This window comes from Caloenas nicobarica, chromosome 7 (assembly GCF_036013445.1).
Source record: "Caloenas nicobarica isolate bCalNic1 chromosome 7, bCalNic1.hap1, whole genome shotgun sequence".
NCBI lineage: Eukaryota > Metazoa > Chordata > Aves > Columbiformes > Columbidae > Caloenas > Caloenas nicobarica.
Window position 1 is genome coordinate 3,446,573 of NC_088251.1, and position 21,731 is coordinate 3,468,303.

At 38.4% G+C, this 21,731-nt stretch overlaps 2 protein-coding genes across 7 annotated transcripts in view; one reads left to right on the plus strand and one right to left on the minus strand.

Annotated features, from left to right (window-relative positions):
* Positions 1–65: 65 nt before the first annotated feature.
* BCCIP (BRCA2 and CDKN1A interacting protein) lies at positions 66–11,144 on the minus strand. Its single transcript, XM_065638790.1, has 7 exons — positions 10,971–11,144; positions 7,729–7,803; positions 7,100–7,180; positions 5,886–5,978; positions 5,157–5,344; positions 3,669–3,846; positions 66–553 (listed from the first exon to the last, which is right to left on the minus strand). Exons 1-7 carry the CDS (start codon positions 11,085–11,087, stop codon positions 383–385), a joined length of 903 nt encoding a protein of 300 aa, XP_065494862.1. The 5' UTR covers positions 11,088–11,144; the 3' UTR covers positions 66–382.
* The window catches only part of UROS (uroporphyrinogen III synthase), a 17,950-nt gene continuing 7,348 nt past the window's right edge, over positions 11,130–21,731 (plus strand). For 2 of the 6 annotated variants that reach the window (XM_065638791.1, XM_065638797.1), the window contains exons 1-8: positions 11,161–11,303; positions 12,248–12,369; positions 15,818–15,892; positions 17,048–17,137; positions 17,895–17,978; positions 18,967–19,063; positions 20,827–20,901; positions 21,472–21,546. In XM_065638791.1, coding sequence (XP_065494863.1) covers positions 17,075–17,137; positions 17,895–17,978; positions 18,967–19,063; positions 20,827–20,901; positions 21,472–21,546 — 394 coding nt within the window. In that variant the 5' untranslated portion in view covers positions 11,161–11,303; positions 12,248–12,369; positions 15,818–15,892; positions 17,048–17,074. Of the gene's footprint in view, positions 11,304–12,247; positions 12,370–15,817; positions 15,893–17,047; positions 17,138–17,894; positions 17,979–18,966; positions 19,064–20,826; positions 20,902–21,471; positions 21,547–21,731 lie in introns of all 6 variants that reach the window. The other 4 variants (XM_065638793.1, XM_065638794.1, XM_065638796.1 and 1 more) reach the window with 4 other exon arrangements.

The following is a 21,731-nucleotide window of genomic DNA, read 5'->3' on the forward strand; positions in this document are numbered from 1 at the left end:
CATTTTTGACATGTATGTATTTAACAGAAGAAACATATAGAAAAAGCACTTTTCTTATGAAAAGGAGTTGCATGCATTCTTTTGTAACAAAAATATACTACTTAGGTTTGGTTGTAAACACATTGACCAGATCTTCACATTTCCTTGTAACATTGGGTTTTTATTGACTGCTTAATGATGATACCAAAATATAATAACATACTATATTTAAAAATATTACTTTGATGGATATTTTCCGTTGTACCACCTACTTGTCTTCTAAGTGTACAGAGGAAGCATTTGAGCAGCACAATTCCATTAACTCAACTGCAGTCTTCTGAAAATATTGTGAAGTCACAGTTCTGCATGGCTGCCTTATAAAAAACGGTGTCTCCAGGAAAGTTCAGAGTGAGAGATAGTCTCTGAGTTTCTCCATGATTACATCCATTCCATCAGCTGGAACTATCATAACAGTCCGCCAAGGTTTCATTGGTACATCATCAAAAGACCATCTGCCACCCAAACAGGTGTCACTTTCCTCTTGCACAGAGTAGCTGAACTTCAGAAGGGCTTTCTAAACAACAAAAATAAATGCACTAGGATTAAAATTTTTAATTAGCATGAAGATAATACACCATCTAAACAAGTAAAAATAATGAACTTATTATGCAGATGCTTATTAAGCAGCCATTTTCTTCCCTCTCAAAAGGCCCACCAAAACAGCATACAAGAGAATCCACTACCAGGTGCTTTAAACTATTTGCTTTTCACAGAATTTATATAATGCATATTAATTTCTAAAATGTTTGCTATCATTATAGTTTAATATCAGAAAAAGACCTTATGGGGGGAAAAAAAAAATCAATGCCCCCTTTATATGGTTACTGTGCATCATTTTAGATGGTTTTAAAACAGACTCTCATTCCATGTTATCAAATTAAGAAATGTCAATCCTTAGAAGCTGTTGTGCCAACTAGCAGGGATCCTTGACCACTAACAGGAATATCAGGCTCTTACTAGACATTTAACCCTGGAACAAGAGCAAACCACTAGTTGTGTAATTTTAAGAACAGGCAGATCAGGCAAACCCCAGACAAAATGAAGAGCGAGAACACGCAGGTAGCACAGAACTTGGACTGAAGATGACAGCTCGGTGTGGGCAACGTGTAGAGAGCCTGTAGCAATGAACACACTCTGCTCTTTTCGTGGCCTACTCTAAAACTGCTCAGAGTCCTAAAACTTAACGTGCCCGTAAGAATATGTGCTACAATAATCCCCTCCTTTACACTGCCAGTAGAAAGTCCATATTAAGGGGATGGGCACTAATAGGAATCCTGAGCAGAATTTCAAAAAGCTCTTGGAAAGCCTTTAGATGGCTGTAGCCACTGAAAGACAGATTTATCAAGGTTGCTTCTTCAAATAGGTAGGTTGTCCTTAACGTGCATTATTTCTTTTCAGTGATATATACTGAGAACAGTCCCTTTTGATTAGCTTTCCAAGACAAAATGCCTGATGCATAAGAAGAACTTTCCTAGCAAATGTTTCTAGTCCTCGCACAAGTCAGATTAAGAAGCATGAACAGAACTCCTAAGTAGAAAATCTTATCTAACCTCTTCCCTTCACAGGGAAAGTAAAGATCCAGTCTCCCCTTAGGATCGCTATTTACTATCTCAAGGCTGTAAATTTACTTTTGGAAGAACCATCAAATTAACTGAGTGGTTTTGCTCGACAACAAACAATTTGAACAATGAAGGCCCTAAACCTTTAATCAATTTCAAGTCTGGTTATAACAGAACTCTTCTGCTCCCTCACTAACATTTTAAGGAACAGAATAAAGCACAGGGAACTGACAAGCACAAAAAGGCTTCTCTCTGGTTTATACGGCTCTAAGTGTCTGCCTCACTGCATTTAATACTATTTCATGGCAACCTAATTAATGTTATGTGTGACCAGGGAGGATATACACTCCAACACTAATTTAACACATATACATTATTAAATACAGAGACACACTTAATCTAATATCCTCCATAATGTTTACAATAAATTGGTTAAAAACACTAGAAAGACTGTTAAAAAAACCAAAACAAAACATGTTCAGTTTGAGTCTGTCCCGGAGCTGAAAATTATTGCAATTTAGATAAAAGCACACAATTAGTCTCTAAAATGCCACCCAAAATAACAAGAGAGATAAATACAAAATAGGCCTTCTAGAACACGGGCACACACGCGGACACACGGGCATCACAGGCTTCTCCCCTTCAGTGTTTCAACAACACGTTTACATAGAGTACAAGTTCGGTCGGTAAAGCTGCTGTGGCATGAACACAAAAGAAAATCCCAAACTTGTTACCGCGTAAAGGCTGCAATAGCATTCCCGACAGCCCACAATGAATTCACCCACTTAAATTTTTCTTCTTCCCAAGAAATAAAATTACAGCCATATCATAGCCTCCAACAGAGAATGTCATGAACGATTACACACAGAAATCTTTGCTGTTAACCATACGATACACATGCAAGTGCCCTAGCCTGTAGGCACTGCCAGAAACAAAAAATAATGGCCTCTTGACAAAGCAATAATATTGTAGAATAATATTTTTAAAGCTTTGAAAAAAATAAAGAACAATGAAAAATTCTTTGCATTTCAAAGTACATTTTTAATTTCATTTCCTGCATCTTCCCCTCTCCTGATTTGGCTTGTGAAGAGCAGAACTGTGTAGGTGGGTTGCCTCACAAAATAGGAAGTAATATATTCATCTCAGTATTTAGGCACTTTTTATTGATATATTTGTCCTGAGTAGAAGAGAGACAAAAGGGGAGTGATAGCTACTTGGCTGGATCTTCAAAAGCGTTTTATTCTGAGCATTTTCTAAAAGTAACAGGTATCCAAAAGCAAACAGATAAATCATCTTTCCACATAATACAACAACAACGTCACAAATGCAGAGCTTTACATCTGTTAAGTTTCATGAGAAGAGCCCTCAGAGAAATGAGAGAAATGCATTGAACTGCATTACCAAAAATAAATAAAATCTCAACAGCAGTTTGGTTTTTTTTCTGACACAGGACTAACTACATAGAGGCATTCGATTATACTAAAAATCTGGGCACTTCATTGACCATATTTCAACAAGTCTGCCAATTATTACGTTCAGTTCAATCTGTTCAGCATTGCTATATGAGGAAAAAGATAAAGCTTGTTAATTCTTTGAGGCCAAGACACTGGCCTCAAAACAAAGTAACACCTGATCTTTCTCCTGAAGTCTCTGCTTATTTCAGGTATTATTTGAATTTTTCTTTTATCCTCATAGCACTGGAGACCCTATCAGGTAGTAACGCTGCCACAGGTAGAACCTACACCAAACCAGCTTATAGTCAGGTTAATTGGGACCTGATACAAATAACATATTAGTAAATTCATACCAACACAGAGGATTAATTTAATCATTTGGACTTATGGATGCCACATGTCTCCATGATTCTCTAAATACAAAAGGTGTTGTGTTCAATATACAAAACCAGGTTGCTTACTCATCTTTCAATACTATTCTAAAAACCCCTAAATATAATATAAAAGATACGTGACCTTATCTTTTTGAAAGCCCCCCTGAATTTAAGGTGAAACACCTTTTTTGCTGATATGTAAAGAAAAATAAACATTTTAAATTAAAAGCATCACATGTTACCTCATAAAAGAATTCTTCCTCTGCATTTGCAAACATTAATTCTTCCTTTTGCTGACTTCTCCCTTCCTTCCTCTTAGAATTGCTCTTTGTGGCTTCTGTAAAGGTCTTGCTGATAAGGAGATAGTAGTGGCACTTTCCACAAGGTTTGTTTGTTTTCTGTGCCTCAGTCAACTCTTTCCTGAAGATAAATAAATGTTTACACATACAGTTTAAAAATACATGTTTACATACACAATTTAAACCCTCAACAAGTGTATAAGTAAACTTTATAATGTATTAGTATAGAAAGGATATTCACATTGCAGCCTATTCTTTTACGAGTGCCACAGAACATAGATTTTGCACACACATTCATAGTACTTAAACATACAATTTGCCTTTAAAACAATAAAAATATGGATGTCTTTCCACACCTCACAATATAACCCTCTTTCCCCTGAATCTTGTTCATGATAGAGGGTCTGGAAATGATTCTAAGTGCAACTCCCCTGAATATTCATCACATTATCACCTGCATGAGGAACTACAACTGAAAAGCCAGAAGATACTCCTGCCCACCCCTGTGTTAAACATGTTGTCTTTGCAACACTGCAAAATCTTTACGTGAAAGAGGCTGAGACCTGAATTGGAGCTGTGACAAGTGCTGTACTAGTGGTAAACCTCAAAGCCAGGGCTTGCTTGCTTTAAAAACCTTCCTGACCAACCCTATCTACATGTTTTCTTCCATATCAAAGTAGCAATTCCTTAAAGGTCTATTTTATTTTTTCAATGAGCCATGACAGCAGTGAACTTATTCTGATTTCTAATCTTACCTCCATGAGCAAAAAGAAGAAAAAAACCCTTCATTTAATTACTGGAGCTCCTTATCTAACACAATTTCCTGGTTCTCAACATGGCACTAAAACAATGTAATGCTGCATGTCAGTGGATTTATTTACTTACTGTCACCCAGTGTATGATATAAATCCATGAATGGGTAGAGATCAACCAGCACTTAACCTCCTTCACTCATTTACTTGAAACTACTCAAAACGCTGCATATGGTTTTCATGGGCCAAAACTCCTATCCCTCAATCCAAATCTTCCATTCCAGAGCCAGACATTAACACATGAGCAGAAACATTCAAGTTGCTCATTATCAGCATGCTACAAAAAGTTCTCATTTTTAAGTTTTGCTAGATCAATATGAAAATAATCTGCAGCACAAAGATAAACTACAATATACACACAACCATTTCTGCAATAGAACAGCACATATTCTTAAATTATTCCCTCTATCTTGAAGTTTAGAGAGTTTGAAAAGCATAAAGACATAAAAAATATTTTAAAATTTACTGAAGATCTTATATGAGATGAAAATATTTTTTTCTGTTCATGTCTTATATATATAGTATCACCTGTCTTAACATAGCTCTATATAAATAAGATTTCTGAAAAAAATTGAAGAAAAAGTACTATTCAACATCATGTCAAAAACCCCAAACTTACTGAAGTTGCTGATGCATGGGCAGAGCAATCTGTGGTGGGACATTAATGAATCTTTCACTTAGTAGAAGACCCACAGGCTTAGTACTGTCATTTAGGATCTTATTCAGTTGTTCAACTACATGTTGCTCACAGCTCTTCTCACACCGACTTAGAATCAGCTCTTTGATTTGTTCAGCACACTGTGTACCCTAGAATAGAAAGGTATATTTTCATTACATTACAGAACAACTATTTACACAAGAAAACCTCGAATGTGAACTTCAGGTGAATATTCTACAGGCCTATTGGCAACTTCCTTAAGCAGTTTCTAAAGCACTGTACAATTTATCTGAATTTATTTACCAGTCCTGAAGCTGAGGGCAAACAAATGTTCCTAACTGACAGGAACGCAGCTAGGAGCTGCAACATCAGTACATTCAACAGCAGAACTCAAAAGCTGTGAAAGATGAAAGTGAAGAAATACAAGAGGCTGACAGCTCGGTTACCCTGGGACTACTTATTAGACCCAGTTTTAACTCTCTGTTCTACTCTTTGCTTTATGTTTGACCTTCAACAAGTTATTTGGGACTAGATTCAAAAGAAAGCTGAGTGATGTGCAGCTTTTAAGACCACAGTCCTCTATGGAGGGATTCAAAATCCTGATCCAGTTGTCTAGGCTTTTTACACAAGGCAAAAAACCAGGATGCAGACTCACTTATTACTGTCTAGACGTTAATGAGGAGTACCAACCTTCCTTTCCATTAAGTTTAAGCAGCTTATAAAACCAAAGACTTCGTCATCATCTTCTTCATCGTCACTACTGTCTTCTTGGACTTCTGCTTGCTAGTTAATGAAAGAAAAAGCAACAACTCACATTGACATTCTATTTCCACTCTCTGCAGCAAGAAATGTTTTTCTTTCCAGAGGATGCTCGGCAGATGACAACCATCTAGGTAATCTGTACAAACAGGCAACCTACAAATTCTGGTTACGGTTATGAAAGCGCCGAATCATTAAATGTCTGTGTACTTAGAGCCAGCTATACAGAGAGCCAGGTCATGTATCTTCTACAGCAGGATCTTTCAAGAGACACTAAAATTTGATAGCTTAAATATAATAAGCAGTATCTCAGTACAATGGATGGCAGTATCTTAAGCAAAACCATTTTTCTTCAGTTTCTAATGTAAGGAAATAAACCTGCAAAGTCTTAAAAAACATAGAGCAATAGAGCTTTGATAGAGAGTGAAACAAAAAGCTCAACAAAACTCTGCGATTAAAATCTTGGGGAAAGAACTGGGGTCATGCAGTTGTAGTATAAGGATTATATTAGACTCAGGTGGAAAAACTGTTGGCACAGGACAAAAAATGAATGTACAGCAATGATGCCATGCAACATGGTACAACAGCACAACTGTGATGTGGGGGCAGCTTTTTTGGGTTTGAAAGCAGCATGGCCATGGCATCTTGAGCACCCTACAGCACTGAACAGCTTCCCTGGCCAGCAGTCACTCCGGAGCCTCAGCAGAGTGCTCCAGTGCCACGGCATAAGTTGCTCAGAATTCATTCTGGGATCCTTATCTATGCCCAAAGAACTCTGCACAAAAGGAAACTGCATGCAGGACATTTTTGATTTATCTCTCTCCACATATAGGGAAATCACAAGGTCCTACTTCTTATGGAGATGGTAACAAACTTTTCAACGGCATTTACAGCACTATTACTCTACTACACCATAATTCAGGAAGAAAAGTGAAATGCCTTCCACACGTAAAATAATCAGTCAAATTCCTTGTTTGGTTGAAAGTAGGCACGAAAAATTTCAGCTCCCATAGAAGATTTATTCTCAAAGCCAAAAAGCAAGAAAGCATTTAAATAACAAAGACAGCACCCCCTTCTGAAAGTCTGTTATGTCATTTCAACAAAAAAGTATTGTACTTCATTTACAAACGTAAATTCTGTCTTACCTTGATAATGCTTCCAATATGATTCTGTTGTATTAATATATCAGTTAATTCAGCCGTGTTAATGGGAGCTTTTAGAAACAACTGGAAAATAAGAAACAAGTAGGAAGAAGTTTTAGACCTGATGATATATCATGGGCCACTTAGAGAAATTACTGTCTTTATTTTCTACTAAGTTGTGATGCAACACTGTTCCATTTTTAATATCCATGTAGCGAGTTTTTTTATTTAACTTCCTTCAATATAATACTGTAAAGACTAAAAATCAGCTCCTTGAAGTGCTTGCTTGTGCATTACTTGTTTGTCTGGTTTTTAAGACCTGTAATTTACCAAAAACCCTCCAGGAAACTGATTAACATCAAACAAAGTTTTTTGGGCACCAAATGACACAATAAAGATGGGAAGATTCTACCCACTGTGGAAGAACAGCCCTGCAGTTCATTGGATAAAGTTCCTGAAACCATGGTGAAGGTGACACATGTTCACTGTGGCTGTAGTTTTTTAATCTTCATGAGCTGAAGTGCAGTAAAGTATGAATCAATACAGATAATGTGAACTGATGACTTTGTGTAACTCTTCAGAGGTTATTTATTAATGGACATATCAACCAAGCTAAGAAGAAGTCAAAGTACCTGTTGTAGTAATTTCTTTATCCCACTGTAGTCATTGTCTGACATGGAATGTGCTTCAAATTCAATATTCACTTCCTATGAAGAAGTAAAAGAGAGAAAAATCAAACATACTTTGCAAGAAGCTATATCAAAACAAAGCTAAGCTATAGGAAATTTGAAGATAAGTAATGGCCAACATCAGAGGTTGAACTTATTTCCATATTTCAGTAATCTCAGCAATTGTTACAGTTATCATTTCTTCTGGAATCTTTAGAGAGCATTTGTGAAAATAACTTTTTAAAACTAACTTACAAATTGTGCTGTGAACAAACCTTTATGCTTTATTCCTGCAATCTGGTTCACACAATTATGTTTACTGTAGCCAAATAGGTTTTTACTGTAGAGAGGCTTGATCCAGGCAGTTAAACTCTTAAAACTGCAGGACTGGAGTGTAATGCCTTGGCTAAAGATGAAGATTGCTCTGGACATTTAAATAATTACATCCAAACCCATACTTCTGCTATTTCCTCAAATCCTAATGGTATCATTAACTCCGCTCTGGAAGTCTGCTCAGTAGGCATAGGATGAGATTCAGTCACAGCAAAACCAGAATGTGAACTCCTGCTTCTCCTTCCAGAACAAGCACTGTGTGCCCACCAAACAGTTTTACTGGTATTCTGTGTTAATAGCACTGCCTGCTAAGATTGCCTTGCCTACCTGCTCTTCTGTGAGCCACTCCTCGAGATCATCCAAATTTACTTTGTCATTTAATTGTCAGTTTGGATTCCACTTTCTGAACAATCTAAATAACTGAACCTAACTTTTGTCACCAGTTAAGACCATAACTCCCTCCAAGCCCATATTGAGGTCATGGTCTTTATTGTCCACTGGGAGAACAGCGTTAAAGGCTCATTTACGATGTAAGAAACAGGTATATAGGCACTTGGGGGAGGGTAATAAAAGTCACGAGACTTGTTCGGATATTCTTCTATGGTCTAGTAAAGCAAGGAAGCTCTATAGAGGTAATCAAGAACACATTATTTACTTTAGAAGCTACCTATATAAGAAAACAGACTGTACCTTTGGTGCACACACCGTCCATTCCTGGTGTCCAGGAACCTTTTAAATGCTTTAAAATTCAAGGCTCCCACTGAATGATTAAGCCAGTAAATTCTGAACAAAACACAGTTTACAGTGGTTCTGAACGCTGTGCAAATCACAGCCATAAAATTGGTATAAACCACAGAAGCACTAGATGTTCTAACACTGGTTTTGCTTCACGGCTTTTCCACTACCCAAAATAACACCCTGGTATGAGAGTTCACAAACCTTCCATCTTTCATCTATTAAAAAAACAAAGCAAGTCAAGACTCATCATATATTTTGGCGTGTCCTGTCCCGTTACTGTGCAACAATACTCTGCTACGTACGATACAGCAGTGAGAAAAGCTCTTTCGCAGAAACCAGGCCTCATTTGGTGATCGTATTGTTGTTCTCAGATTGACAGAACTAACACACGGTCATTATTATAACGAAAACATCTGCATAAATGAAGGTATTGTCCTTTTACCACCTGAAGTAGAAAGAGGTGACAGGAAACGCTAATACAGCAAAAATAAAAATGCTGAGAATTACAGAGAAACGTATACCATTTAAGTACATGACCGTACAAATGTCTAAGTTTGTACAGTTAAAAATGTTCAGTACATTTCTTTAATATTAGCAACGTGCACCCTGGTGTCTATACAAGGACTGAGGGAAACTCGATAAATCTTTATGTCAAGACTCCCAAACTGAAACAGATGTAATAATGATATATCATCTTTTAAAGCTGGACTACTAAATTCAAATAATTTATATTGCAAGTTTTATCTGGTACATAGACAATTGCAAATAAAACACAGCAGTGCACACGAGTGCGGGATACACAGAAACCATCCTCAAATTGAAGAAACTTCATCCACAACCACGACAATATATATATAAATACTATATATATATAATATGCAGGAATGCTGAGCACTTAAAAAAAAGTATTATTGCCATTAGCCTTAACTCCAGTGTTTAGACACTAGTGCAACATCTTGTATCAGTTTACAAACACTGAACAGAACACAAAGTACTAACAGAGCTAGTCAAGAACTTCATAAACATGTCAGCTCAAACTAAGTATCCATTTAACATGGCATGCATTTCTAGCAAACTGGAACTGCTTTTCCATCGTGTTAGTATGACTGATAACACAATTAAACCCTGAGTTCTTAACGCGACACGGTTTTTTTTAAAAGGCAGGGTTTGTTTGGTTTTATTTGCTAACATAAGCTAACTAAGGCCTCATCTAAGAAAAAGGAAGATAATTAACTTGAAGTTAAACCCTAGCGAAAACAATCAAGTTAGCAAAATATTTAATTTCAAATGTACCGAGTTGAAACCCACAGATACTTCTGTTCTTTGACCCTTCTAAACCCTGTGAAAATGACAGATCGCCTTATCACCCGAGGATTTTAATAAGGGTTCAAAGTCAGCACATATCTCTTCCTTTCCTAGAAGGGCGACTCCTCCCTCAGCTTTCTGTTTCACAACTACATAAACGCATTTGCACATATGTCCAGGTGCAGATACACAAAGAGAGAGCACTCAGAAAAGAAATTAAAATTTTATTTCCTTGAGATCTAGTGTTTTTTCTTTTTCTTTTTTTTTTCTCCACCCATTCTTCTAGGAAAAGGAAATTAGAACAAATCCTGTGTGTTGAAAGCATTATTTTCCAGTGGCTGCCTCCAGTCCCACACAAGAATGGATGTGGACAGAACACACCCAAGGGCCAGGAGTGTTCAAGTGACTGTGGCCTCAGGGATTCCAACATTCAAAAAAGAAAAAGAAAAAGAAAAAAGAAAAAAAACCCCAAAAACCAAAAAACCAAAAAAAAGACGACTCTCCCACAATTAACTGAGTGAATATTACCTCACCGATTAACGGCGTGCACTAACACGTCCCCTACACTTTACCACAGGCACGGAGCCCCCGGCCCCACGCTGGGCCCGACCCACCAGCGCCTCGCAAGCGGCTGCACAGAGCGACAACCCCACTCCCCAGCAGCCCCCGGCCACGGCCTCCTGAGCCCGGCTCCTTATTTCTAGCGTTTTCCAGCTGATTTTAGTCGCGGTGTGTCAGGGGATGGCCCTGAGAGGGGTCACCCGGGGCCCGTGAGGGGAGGCCGGGCGCAGGCCCTGCGCGCCGCCCGAAGGCCGCGCTCCCCCGCTCACCTCATCGATCCTCTCCTCCTCCTCCTCCGAGTCCGACTCCGGCTCCGACCCCGACTCCGAGCCGCTCTCCCCGGCCGGGGGCTGAGGCTGTGCCCGCCGCTTGGCCGGCGTGGCCATGCTGGGCTGGCGCGCAGGCGCTCCGCAGCCGGAAGGCCGCGGCGGAGGGAGCGGGCGCGGGCAGGCGCGGTGGCCGCTCGGGGCGGCCCGGCCGCCGGCCCTGCGCGCAGGTGAGAGCTGGGGCGGCGCGGGCCTGCTGTTGCGGGCTGCAGCCGGGCGGAGCGGGGTTCGCAGTGGGTCGCTCCGGTGTGTGGTACCGCAGCGCGGCAGAGCTGGGTATGTCGTGCGTGAATCGCAGGGAAAGGTTGAACTGCGGAGGGGTGAGGGAGCTGGGGAGGAAACCCGGGGCGTGTGGAGAGCGGTGCGGGGAGACACGTTCCTAAAAAACACCGGGATTCCCCCGCTTTGTGCTGCTGATGCCACTTGCTTTAAAACAGAGAAGAAACTTCTTCTCAGTGAGGGTGCCAGAGCCTGGCCCAGGCTGCCCAGGGAGGTTGTGGAGTCTCCTTCTCTGCAGACATTCCAACCCGCCTGGACACCTTCTGTGTAACCTCATCTGGGTGTTCCTGCTCCGGCGGGGGGATTGGGCTGGAGCAGCTTTCGAGGTCCCTTCCAACCCCTGACACTCTGTGAGAATATTCTGGGAAAGTCATCCGGACTCTGCCGGGACTCAAAATTGTAAGAAACAATTACCTTGCCAGTATAACAGGCCGAGGCAGATCTCTCAGCAAAGCATATTTTATTAACGATTAACTGGGTGTTGTAGCAAATGGTAGGCACATGGAATAAGGCAAAAAGCCCTTCTTCTGTCACCCTGATCCCGGCCGCAGTTTCCCTCCCCTGTGCCCCACCGGTTGGTACTGCAGGGTTTACAGACCACCCGACCGTGCCTCAGTTTACCTGTCTTGTTCATCTCATTCTAACAGCCCCCTTCCCCTTACCGATTTATTTAAAGTATGGATTCCTGGCTCTCTGGCTACCCTTCCCCCTAGCTTAACTTTTTAAACTTCTGGATACAATCATCAGTTTGCGCTCCGGGATTAGTTGGAAGAGACTTTGTTTCACGTTGAGGGTTCATAGTCTGATGTCTCTCAGTCCTTCCCTCCTCTGGGGTCAGGTGTCAGATCAGTTCTAAAAACAACATTCCTCCTTCAATGGCTCCTTACAAAATATACTTGAAAACGATATGTGGCAGTGTGTATCCGTGTTAATTCTTGCAGCTCCCTGCCCTGCTGAAGCGTCCTGTGTTTAAAGCAAGAAAAATAATTGTCCCGTGCAACAGGCATCCTCGTGTTTCTTCTGCCCCCGCCGCCGCTGTTCTTGGCCTGTTTCTGCTGAACCTGTGAGTTGCGCTGTTGTAAAGAAAAGGGAGGTAAACAGGGTCTGAAATACAGTGCTGGGGCCTGTGAGTCTGTCCTGAGCATCTCTGACACTGCTCAAATTACTGAAAGCTAAATTAAAAAGGAACCAAGTGCTTACTGCTTGCTTAACAAAACAGTTCTCCAACTAGTTATAGAGAATTCCAGAACAGAAACAAACAGAAAAGGCAGTGAAGTAGAATGCAGGAAACACAATGTAAATGTGGCCTTTACAAAAAATACAGTTCAAGAAAATGTGTTGAAAAATCCCAAGCACTAAAAGTATAGAAGTGGCCATTGATGTTTGAGCCTCATTCATGTGGACCGTGTTCCATTTAAGTCTTCATGTCTAGTTAATGAAGAAACGTAGCTGTTAATGAGGTCATTTGAAGAAGACGACTGGGCGTTCACTGTTGCCGGCTGGAAGAAATGCAAGGCACAGGGCCTGGGATGTAATTTCAGCTTTATAGACACAATCCAAATAGGTTAGAATTTGCATGTCCCTTTAAAGTGTAGAACATGTCTGTGTTTATTTTTTTGAGAGCTACGTCTGTTCTAAGAGCACGTAGCTTATTGCCAGAATATGAATACTGGTACACAGGGAAATAATTCAGTGTCGAAAAAGATATATTGGCAAAGCCCTTTACTGCTGCAGTAAAACTGCCTCTGTGGGGATGCAGTCTGTACCTATATACAGTTTTACATTTTATTTTTGGAACTATATCAGTTGAGAATGAGATTAATTACTAACATTGCTTTTGGTAAAAATCCATGATGCGGTGGAAGGGTCCAAGTCCTTTTATTCTTCTCTGGATTGCCATGCCAAAGAACCAGTTTTATTGTTTTGTGACATAGACACCCAAATAGTAGGAATTATTCTCAAATCTTTTGTCGTTGTTGTTACTCGATGATACATGTATTACATCATCTCTGAATGTGGTAGATTTCTGAACCGTGCTTCATGGCAGCCTTACAGTTTTTTTTCTTCTCTGGTTATTAAACCCATCTAATCATAGTAAAAGAATATTAGTAAGAAATGCACAGCATCAAAAATCCTAGCCCAGGGATTTTTACAGTTTTTTTTTTAAATCATATCTCAATTGTGTCTTATAACTCATCTCCATTTACATTTATGATGGAACAGACAATTCCTTTTGCACTTGGCAATCAAACCTTATTTTCTGAACCATACAGTTTATTGTAATATGAATAGTATTAGAAAAGTTTAATGTATTTTGCAGCTCTTGGTGTCACTTAGCAGCAAGAAACAAAAGGACCCTTTTATTCCTTTTTCCAAGCTGTCCTCTGTGTTAAAGAGAGTTCACAATTAATTTGGGGACAGCTTTTGAAATGGAAGTTGAGTGACCCACAGAGATGTTCTTTCTGTACAATGCTTTACACAAAAAAATCTGAAAAGGTTTGTGTTTTTTTTTTTTAATATGAGAGAGTATTGCTCATCTTTACTAATATCAGGTATAGCCATTGTCATCAGCTTTAGATTTTAATTAGCGGCAGAGGGTTGTTGAATTTTACTGTGGGATGCTGTGAATGGGAAGTGTTTCAATTATGTCTGTAAGCAGAATATTCTGAATATGCAATGTGCCCTAAAATTACCTTTCCTCTGAATTAAGTAAGGTGGACTTAAAATTAAGTTTTATGGCCTCAGAAAAATAGCACCAAGCTGGTTTTAGCCATGACGTAATGCCTTCATTACGAAAAATGCTGCTTGTTTTATTTGTGTGTTTTTTCTTAATGCTCTTTGATTCAATAGGAATGTTTGTCAGGGTTCTTGACTCTTAAGTGTATTTAGGAGAAAACTCGCTGGAAAATTGGATTTCAGTTATTCGTAGGGCACTCCTCAGGAACATCTCAAGGACACAAGTAAAGCAGTAAAAACGCTGCATTTCTCTTACCGTTCCCAGTGCAGTGGGACCCCGGCATCATTGCAGCAAGTCACAAAGACTTCCCTGTATGTTTTGTCCCTACAAGAAGAATCCAGTGTGAAGCTTTAACTTCTTTGTATGTACAGTGGTAAATTTTTGGTTTGAAAATGTGCTTGCGTGTGCTTGTCCCTCTTTGGGGTCTTGTCTGCCTTTTGTCCCGATTCACAGCGATGTGTCAGAAACGGGTATATTCTACCAGTTTTTGTTCGGTCACACCTATCACCAAACCCACGTGAACCTGCCTGAACCGCGACGGCAGAAAGAACAGAACGGTCCAGGCAGTTTATAGCAGCGGAAAAAGAGGCGAATTTTTTGGGCAGTAAAACCAAAAGCAGTTAGAAGGTAGTTGCAGATCAAAACACACGTTATTCATGAATGCACAAACTTACAGATTCCATAGGTCACATTTGTCTCCTGGTGGACACTTGCAGCCCCTTTTTGGAGCGGATTAACGAGCTGCCTTCTGGTAGGGTTGAAAATAAGCCAGTGGCTTCTAAGAGCAGCAGGGCTGTGCAGTCTTGTTCTTTATAATAATGAGCCAGATGGCTGAACCCAAAATATGGTTTGTATCATTGCTTTGTACAAGAGACAGCTAGGTAGTTGCATCTTGTGGTAGTTCATTGTATTTTATGACCTTGTGATTATTCTTTGGTTTCAGTATATATTTTGTATGCAGGATCTCAACAAAATAATTACTTTGATTATTATAAGTCACCTTGTTAAGCGTGGATGTTTACCCATTTCTTATTGTTATTCATTACTTGACACAATACTAAGGCATAGGATGGGAAACTGATGGGTTTCTGATTACCTAAAGTAATTAATTAGAAGTCTGCTTTGCCCAGGTGTACCTGAATTAACTCTCTCATGTTATCTAGGGGGTTTATTACAATACTTTTGGAAATTGCTTTATCCAAAAAGCATTATTATAGAATCATTTCAGTTGGAAGAGACTCTCAAGAGTCCAACCATATCTGGTATTACACCGTTTGGAAGGATTTTTTTTTCCTGTCTGTTTCCATTTTCATGACTTCCTAATGTTATTAAACATTATATATTTTGGAAACAGGGAGGTGTGGTAGGTTAGAGTTAACATCATTTTTCTTGGTGCTGTTCAACTTTAAGAGTACTAATAAGTGTATCATACTTACAGCGTAAGCACCGAAGGGAGAGTTATAGTAAACATAGCAACTTCAGTATGAGGACAACAGTCTGTACTACAAAGAACTGTGTGCAAACTAGATTTTTACACGAATGTTGGATTTTTAAAGACTGTTTGAGTGTTAAAGTGACTGAGAAGCCCCTCAGCCCTACCTCCTACAAGCTACTAGCGACTGGATGCTCCAGAGTATTTGGGAGTCTAAATCTTGAAAGCCATAGATGGGACCTACTTCGGTGTTTGCTCTAGTTTGAAATCATCAAGAATTACGTTTTTTGAGAATACAGCCCTTGACAAAGTCCTCGTTTCTTCTTCTTCATGTGTTTTCAGAACTGCGAAGCCCTGCCGTTTCCTGCGGTGTGATATTGAGTGCTGGGCAGCCTGTGAGCCCTTCCCTGTCTGCTGGTAAGATGGGCAGAATCCAACACCTAAATCATGACATCACATGTTAAAAGCTAGGTTAAAAAAATGAAGTTTAAAAAGCCACAAAATTAAGGTAGTATCAGAGTAAGAATATATCGAGTTCCTGGGGTGGTGCTTTGGGTGTCCTTTTCTCCACCTGCATTTCACAGTGTTTCTGGTGAATGTGTGACCCTGAGCTCTGCTCACTTGTACCCCATCCTGGTTTGTCCACTATTGGCTGAAGCTGCCTCCTTTTCTCTTTGCATTTTTGTTTGAATTTTTTTTTTTTTTTAATCTTTGATGAAGTTTTGAGGATGAACAAAATGAATAAAATTTAAGGCGTTCTCTACATTTGAATATTCATAATTAGTCATTTTAAGGAGAATTTGCTAGTGTGTGATCAGGAAAGTAACACAGATCATTAAGGCTCTGTGCAGTTGGTTTCTGTTTGTAGTATTGCATTTGTTCACTTTGATCCTTGATATATTTGCTTACAAATTGTAGCAGGCTTTGAATTCAGCACCAAAGTCAACTTTTAAGGAACTGAGAACTATCATCTCCCATTTTAATGGCTGAATACATTTTTTTCAGTCTTGCCTTGTTTACTATAGATATATCAAAGAAGGCATATGAATATTACATGTATTATATTCAGATGTATGTTTGTATTTTTAAAAAACATTTTGAAATGCTGCCCTGCGCATGTTTTCCCCCTTGAAAAGGTTTACACCCCAGATGCATCAAATTAAATCACTTGGTACATAAGTCCTTGCATATTCATTATGGTGAGCACAGTGTGGAACTGAAAATAACAGAATAAGTTTTTATAGATAGGAGCTTATTATGTTGCTGAACGTGACTGCATTGTAGGGGTTGTTACTTCTTTTACAAAATATTCTCCTTTAAAATGTGTTCTCCTTGACGACTTCCATTATAGTTTCTCCCTTAAGCAGCATTATCTGAAGACAGCATGTTATTTGTTGCTCTTATCAGGGTGGATATTCATGCCCAGAGAATGTACGTTAACTGCTTACTCATTGTGTAGAGAGCAGCACAACTGTTAGCAACCTGGTTTCTTTGAAACTGAGCTATTAAAGTCACTGTTCAGTAGCAAGTCCTCTAGATCTAATTTAGATAAATTCCGTTATTGTATTTCAGAGTTCTTCTGCAGTTATTTCGTAAACAATGAAGGTTCTGTTGCTGAAGGATCCCAAAGACAAAGATTCTGGACCAGATCCATATATTAAAGTGAGTAAACTTTTAAAAAAGTAAACAATTGTGTCACTTCATGATTAAATAATAGTATAATGCATTAAGCAACATAGGTGAATTTAACTGTTTCAAGTGAAAAATGTGCTTAATCAAAATTAGAGTGCATGTCTAAAATTATGCTAAGAAAAAATATACCAGAAAATTTGTGGTTACTGAAAAAAATATTTTAGTTATGGGGCATTCGTACAGAATTCACTGTTAAAGCTCTCAGCAAAGTACTGATATTAAGACAATTTCATTTAAATTAGTTAATATTGATTATGTTCATAGGGATAGAATTAATATTACAAAAAATAGTAGTAGTCATACTGGAAATGTACTGTGAAAAAGAGGTCGCCTGTTGCTGTGGTCCTTTCTGCCACTGCCTTTACTTGTGTGAGCAGGTCTTAGTTGTTAGAGTAGTTCTACTGACTTGAAAGAATGACAGAGATGTACAAAAATATTTGCAAGATTAGGTGGTCGTTTGTCACTTAGGGACCTCAGAGTGATGTGCTGGTGTAGCCTGTAACTATTCAGTAGCTATGTAAGAATCCTCAGTTCCACAGCTGTTTAGTATTATGTTGTAGTACTAAATAACTAACAAAACCAAGGTAGGTTCACTAGCCAAAACAGATAAGATGCCTTTGTGTTTTACTTCAGTAAAAAGATATATTTGTGCTGACTTAGTCAATTCTTTGAAAAAGAAGAAAATACCATTTGAAATCTATTTCAAGAGCTGCAAATTTTTTAATAGGAATTAGGATTATATGGATTTGAAGCAACTTTGATTCCAGTTTTGTCATTTGAATTCGTATCTCTTGAAAGCTTATTTGAAAAGGTAAGTCTTGAATTATTTCAATTGCCTTATTGTCAACAGAATTTAGACCATGGTTGCCAGGATGCTGTGTCTTATCTTGATTTAATAATGCCCTTTGTGGCACCTCCTTTTGTGTGTCCACACACAGGGTTGTGTACAGTACAATATTGTATACAACACGATACAGTATTATAGACAACATCAAGTATCCCGCTTATACTTGTTAAAGAATTAAGTTGGTCAGATAGAATTCACATTTAGGTTGGTGGACCATAGGAAGTCACAGGTATTGGGGCATTTTGTCACATTGAAAAATTAGAAGACTGTAGTGACAACTGGAGGTTACCTGAGGTTCACCCTTACATTGTACTGAAATTATGTATTGCATCTCCTGGTTACATGGAATAAAATTGCATAGTCAGTTCTGCTCTTTCTTCTATGTATATATTTCATTTTAAAATGTTGAAAAGGTTTTCTGAGGGAGGTTCCCTTTCTTGACAATCTCCAACAGTGCTGAACTTTGTTAGGTGTTGGAATGTGTCATGATCTGCATTTACGAGGGACCCAAGAACTTTTTTCCATTTTTTGTACTGATTTTTGAGAGAGTCCATCAGTAATTGTAACTGTTCTTTGGGGGAGCTGGGGGCAAGGGGCTGTCTGGGTGGTACCCTCTGTGTTCCTACTCTCTGCTCCCGTATGATTTTGTAAGTACCTCCTGTGTCGTTCACCCATCCTTCCAGCTCATTTCAGTGACAGGAGTCCTTGTCCATCCCTACGCATTCTCAGAATTAATATAATTTGTGCAAGTTTTGTTCAGAATTTGAGATTTGTTACACATTTCTCTTCTAAATACTCTGGCCACTGATAGTAGTGCTATATTTGCCCATTTCAGACATTTCTTGAAGCTGTTCTGTTCTTCACAAGATTATAAAGAATTGATCGACTTAATTTTTTAACTTATTTACTTTTTTAAAAAAATTTTCTTCTTAAATTTACTGTTTATAAATAGCTCTCTCATCCAGAATGTTACGGAGGCCTCATTTTTACCAGTCCGAGAGCATTAGAAGCCATCAAGATATGTTTAAAAGAGAGTAGTAAAAACGAAGGTAAGTGCATATTTATATTCTTTGGTCTTTCTGGTTCAGTAATTTGTGAAGTTTGTAATTTTATTTCACCCACCAGTAGGTGTTTGGAATATAACTTTTTTTAAAAAAGCTTTATCTCTCAGTTTTTTGACATCATAAAGGTGTCCTGCTAAATTGAGCTTATAAGGGTTGGATTTTCCGCACTTAACTTTATTGTTAAAAATGAAAGGAAAGAGCTTTTGGTGCAAATTACTAATTAGTGTGACCTTTTTCAGTTGTGGTTATCTCACGCATAAGGAATATTCTGCTGCAGTGCTTAGTTTTGTTCACTAATTCCTTTCCTGCCTTGAAGAGAGGAGCCTGCTATAGAAACTGGCCAGTGCTACTTCTGTGCTTGTATAATTCATATGAAGTCTTACAGAACAAGAGATTTCTCGTCTTGAATATAAAATTTCTCAAGTGAATTAAGTATTAGCTAAAAAGCGGTGAAGAGGTGGTGGTACATAAAAGCCAACAGATTAGTTGTGAGAATCCTGCAGAGTGCTAAATAGAAATTACTGTACCAGGGATCTCTAAAATCCTTGTAAACTCTTCTGAATTCTTAAGCTAAGTTATAATGTCTGGCTTGGAGTTTCTGTGTGCACGTAAATTGGTTTATTGCTTTATCTGCTCCATATTGGAGTGCAGTCACACTACTCACTGTGCAGCGAGTAAGGTCACACTCCCGAGGAACAGTAAATACACTAAGGTTAGTCACTTATTTTAGCATTTTCAACAGCAGAGGACTATATTTTAGGATCTTTGGTCAAACGTAATCTCTTCTCTAGAGTTCATCTCTAATCTTGATTAGGAATTTTGGGAGCTGCCAAAATATGTATTTTAATCAATAAAATGAGTCTTTAGTTCCCACTTGGGTTCCTTTCAAAGGTAACAAATTTATTTTTTCCTTCATTAGAATAGTTTCCTGGGATTATTTTTCTTTTTTTTTTTTTCTGTTGTAGTTTCTAACGTTTTTCCCCCAAGAATACTAGAAAGGAACTCCACGTCCTGTACTGTTTTCAGACAAGACACTAGAAGACTTAATGTATCTATTTTGACTCGTTAGGATTTCAGGCACAGGGATGAGGTTGCTGGAACCAGGATGTGTCATTTAGAACCTATTTACCGCCCGAAGGAGGAAAACCATTTCCTAGTAGTTTTATTTTGGTGTCTGGCACATTTTATTTCTGAGCTGATAAATTATTTTTGGTGTATGTTTAAAATATAATCTGTTTCTATATATTCTTGTATAAGATGGAGTTGTGTTTCAGAGAGCTGTAATGCTTGGGAATAGATTTTTTTGACCCTTTTATTTGTTGTCATAGAAGATTATATTTGTTTTTTTGCCTAAGCCTTGAGTTTTAAACCACCAGTTTGTACGTTTAAATCTGCCTTTGTACTATGTGCTTGTTTTTCCCATGAGTTTTGATGCTTTTTTAAAAATCTTAATGCCAAAATATAAATGATCTGGCATAGGGCAAGCGTGCATTAAAAAAGCTACTTAACAAAAGTGGCTAAGAACTGTTTACTCAAATTAGGCTTTTAAAAACATGTTGTCGACTGCCGTTTACACAATGAAAAAATACATTAAAAATTCATTGTGTACATCTGGATTTGCCGAAATACGTAGCGGAGTATTAGTTGTTATTATTTTGCTGTATTTTTAGATTAAACAGAAGTCCAAATACTCATTTAGCATTCATATTTTGTTGCTGCCTGCTTAATTTAAACTAAATGTTTTTCAGCCTGGTCAAAATCTCTTAAACAAAGATGGAATTCCAAACCAGTCTATGTGGTTGGAAAAGCTACAGCTTCTCTAGGTAAGCTGGGGTTTAAAAGAAGAAATCTTAGATAAATTTGTCGTGTAAGTACAATTTTTGGAGTGTTAGCTGCTATTCAAGGGTGCTTAGAAGAAAATATAGGTAAGATTTATAAATGGAAATATTTGAAAATGGATAACGATATACACATTAGAACTATACGTGCTGCATCTAAGGATCTAGCTTCTGGGTTTTCATGACTTTTATTGTAATGCGATGGTAACTACTTTAAGAATTTGGTCAAAAAAGAATAAAAACTGGAACTGCAGCCCGTTCAGCACAGACGGTGCTTTTCGTTTCACTGCTGCAGGTACTAGGGCTTAAAAACAGCTCCAAACCAGCTTGGCTGTCCCCAGCGTTCGTACTTGTTTCATGTATATCTTTCTAGAGCTAAATTTGAATTTTCGTAGCATGTTACTACTTCAAGTGCTCTCATTTTTTTGCTTTTTGAAGAAGTATTTGTGTGTGTGGATGGAGTTGGGTCTCCCTTTTGAACCCTTGTTCCTGTGACAGTAAATCCGAATTGTTCTCAATGATGTCAATGCTTCTCTTTCCTGCTGTTGGTTATAGTGGAAGAAATTGGCCTTACTCCACAAGGAGAAGAGTCTGGAAATGCTGAAAAATTAGCTGAATATATTTGCTCAAGTAAGTATCTAAATTCGTCTACTTAAATTAAGGTAATGTACTTTCCGTTGTTTCAGAATTTCCTATAAATAAAATGGAGTGTACACTGAAGCAGAGAAGTACATACTGCATAGATCTCTCATATGCAGAACCTGTGAATTTAACTTCTGGGAATGTGAGTGATGTTTCTAAAACACGATAAAAAT